At 41.1% G+C, this 2,220-nt stretch overlaps 1 gene segment (V, D, J or C); it reads right to left on the minus strand.

The window, feature by feature from the left end:
* Nucleotides 1-1,290: 1,290 nt before the first annotated feature.
* LOC104983756 lies at nt 1,291-2,014 on the minus strand. The segment is given in 2 exon segments: nt 1,291-1,739; nt 1,966-2,014. Coding segments are annotated over 2 exon segments (498 nt in total).
* Between the last annotated feature and the right edge of the window lie 206 nt (nt 2,015-2,220).

The following is a 2,220-nucleotide window of genomic DNA, read 5'->3' on the forward strand; positions in this document are numbered from 1 at the left end:
CAAAGGAAATCAACCCTGAATATTCATTGGAAGGACTGATACTGAAGCTGAAACTTCAATACTTTGGCCACTTGGTGAGAAAAGCCAACTCATTGGCTCAAAAGACCCTGATGCTGGGAAAGATTGAAGGCAAAAGAAGAAGACAGCAGCAGAGGTTGAGGCGATTGGATGGTATCACCAACTCAGTGGACATGAATTTGAGCAAACTCCAAAAGATAGTGAGAGATAGAGGATCCTGCAGTCCATGGGATCACAAAGAGTCAGACACAACTTAGTGACTGAACAGCAACAACAACACTAGCAGGAAGCATAGTTTTGCTATGGTCTTTATTCAGAAGCTGTTAAAGAGCACAGATGGATGCCAAGTTAACAAAGAGGATACTGTAGCAGCTTTGTACTCTCTTAACTAAGTGGAAATATCTTTCCCAGAATGTGCTTCCCGTATTTTTCTGGATTAGGGTTGGCCACAAAAGAAATTTGTATGACATTTGGAAGGTCGTTTTGATGAAGCAGCCACAGTTTTTATGTTTTATGGGTTGGTACAGGGCTCCAGAGACTATGGTTACTCACTTATGTTGCTGCTGATCTGATAGCTCATCTTATCATTGATTCACAACCCTTGCACTTCCCACCAAACCTCCTCCTTATCTTCTCTTTGTCTTGGACCAAGTAGGTATGTTAGCATGATGCCAAATGACACCCACTTCTCCTAAGGTCACTCACTACTGTGGAACTGAAGGAGGTGAGATACAGACAAGTTGGTTCCATTATCCTCATGGTTCTAGTATGTCCTTATGAGTCACAGTTTAACCGTGCTTTGGTCTATATCCAACTTTGTTCTACAAATACTACTCCAGCTGATTAACAATGAATTCAGTCTCAGCACCACATACAAAGATAGCAGCTTTGTATACACTCTTCCACCAGATCTAGCAATTGCCTGAGTTCTAATCTTCATAACCAGTTTTGTATTCGACACCACTGGTGACCTGCTTCTCTGACTGTACATTAAGTGACACAAGTCTAAGAAGAAAGGATTAAGGAAATAATTTTCATGATGATTCCAGATAACTAGACTGAGGTTTGGGATGTGAGTGTAGTTTAGTGAAACTGTCACTTTACATTATTATAGAGAAAGTTTACAACCTTAGACAAGGTTATACATGCTCTGCATGATTGATTTAAAGTCAAGAATTCAAGAGGAGAATATTAGTAGAAAGTCATTCAGGACAGCTGCTTCCAAATTACATAGAAGAAGCTTTTATTTAGAATCAAATCTTCTGATCCAGATCACAGATTAAGGAACCACAAGACTACTATTTCTGGTCTGGGGTCTGCAGCTGTACATTTCAACCTGGGTCCCGCAGCAGGGAGGCTCTCTCTTATTAAGCTCTGGGGTTTTTGTTCAGCTTTTCCTATTACTTCAAGCACTGTGCATTCCCAGAGAGCACAGAAGTATTTTCCAGAATGTTTCAGCTTTAAGGATGAAATGGTAAGGCTGATGAACTTATGTGTTTTCTGGAAGTTTATAGAGTAGTGGCTGTCCCTTTCATTCCCATCTTCTGAATACTGATGAATGAGGTAAGTCATTTCTCCACTGGGAAGCTGCTTGTACCAAAATATCCAGTAGGTGTACACGTTCCAACTTGTTTCATACCAACAGTTCAGGATGACTACGTTCTGCACTTGACTGGTTATGTCTGGTTGATATTGAGTAACTTTCTGGGCCACACTAGATCCTGTGGGGAAAAAAAAAAAAAAAGAAAACAGAGCTGAAATAATAAACAAAATAATGTATAAATTCAACTAATTTTGGACCCAAATATTTACAAACCATACTGAAATCATAAGATGCTTGCTTTTCCCCAATCCTCCTTTCCTCCCCAAGTTCCTGTGAAGCACCACGTGCCTGTGTGCAGGCCTTTCACCCTGAACACACGCACCCATGTTTGAGAGTATCTCTACCAGAGAAGGTGAAAGCCAGGAACACCCAGAGCAGACTGGAGAGAGGCATGAGGCATGGATTCCCCTACACAAATGTGCTCAGTTCTGCCTCAAGCTAAGATTTCAGTGTCTTTGAGTGCCTGGCAGCACATATACATAGTAACTGGTTCCTGTGTGACTCCTCCCAAACAGGAAGTAAGGTGTCATGTTCACTGACCACGTGGTCTGTGTACAAATAAAGACTGGATCACTACACACATTTACTATGTCTACTTT

The sequence above is a fragment of the Bison bison genome, unplaced genomic scaffold, assembly GCF_000754665.1.
Source record: "Bison bison bison isolate TAMUID 2011002044 unplaced genomic scaffold, Bison_UMD1.0 scf7180017863382, whole genome shotgun sequence".
NCBI lineage: Eukaryota > Metazoa > Chordata > Mammalia > Artiodactyla > Bovidae > Bison > Bison bison.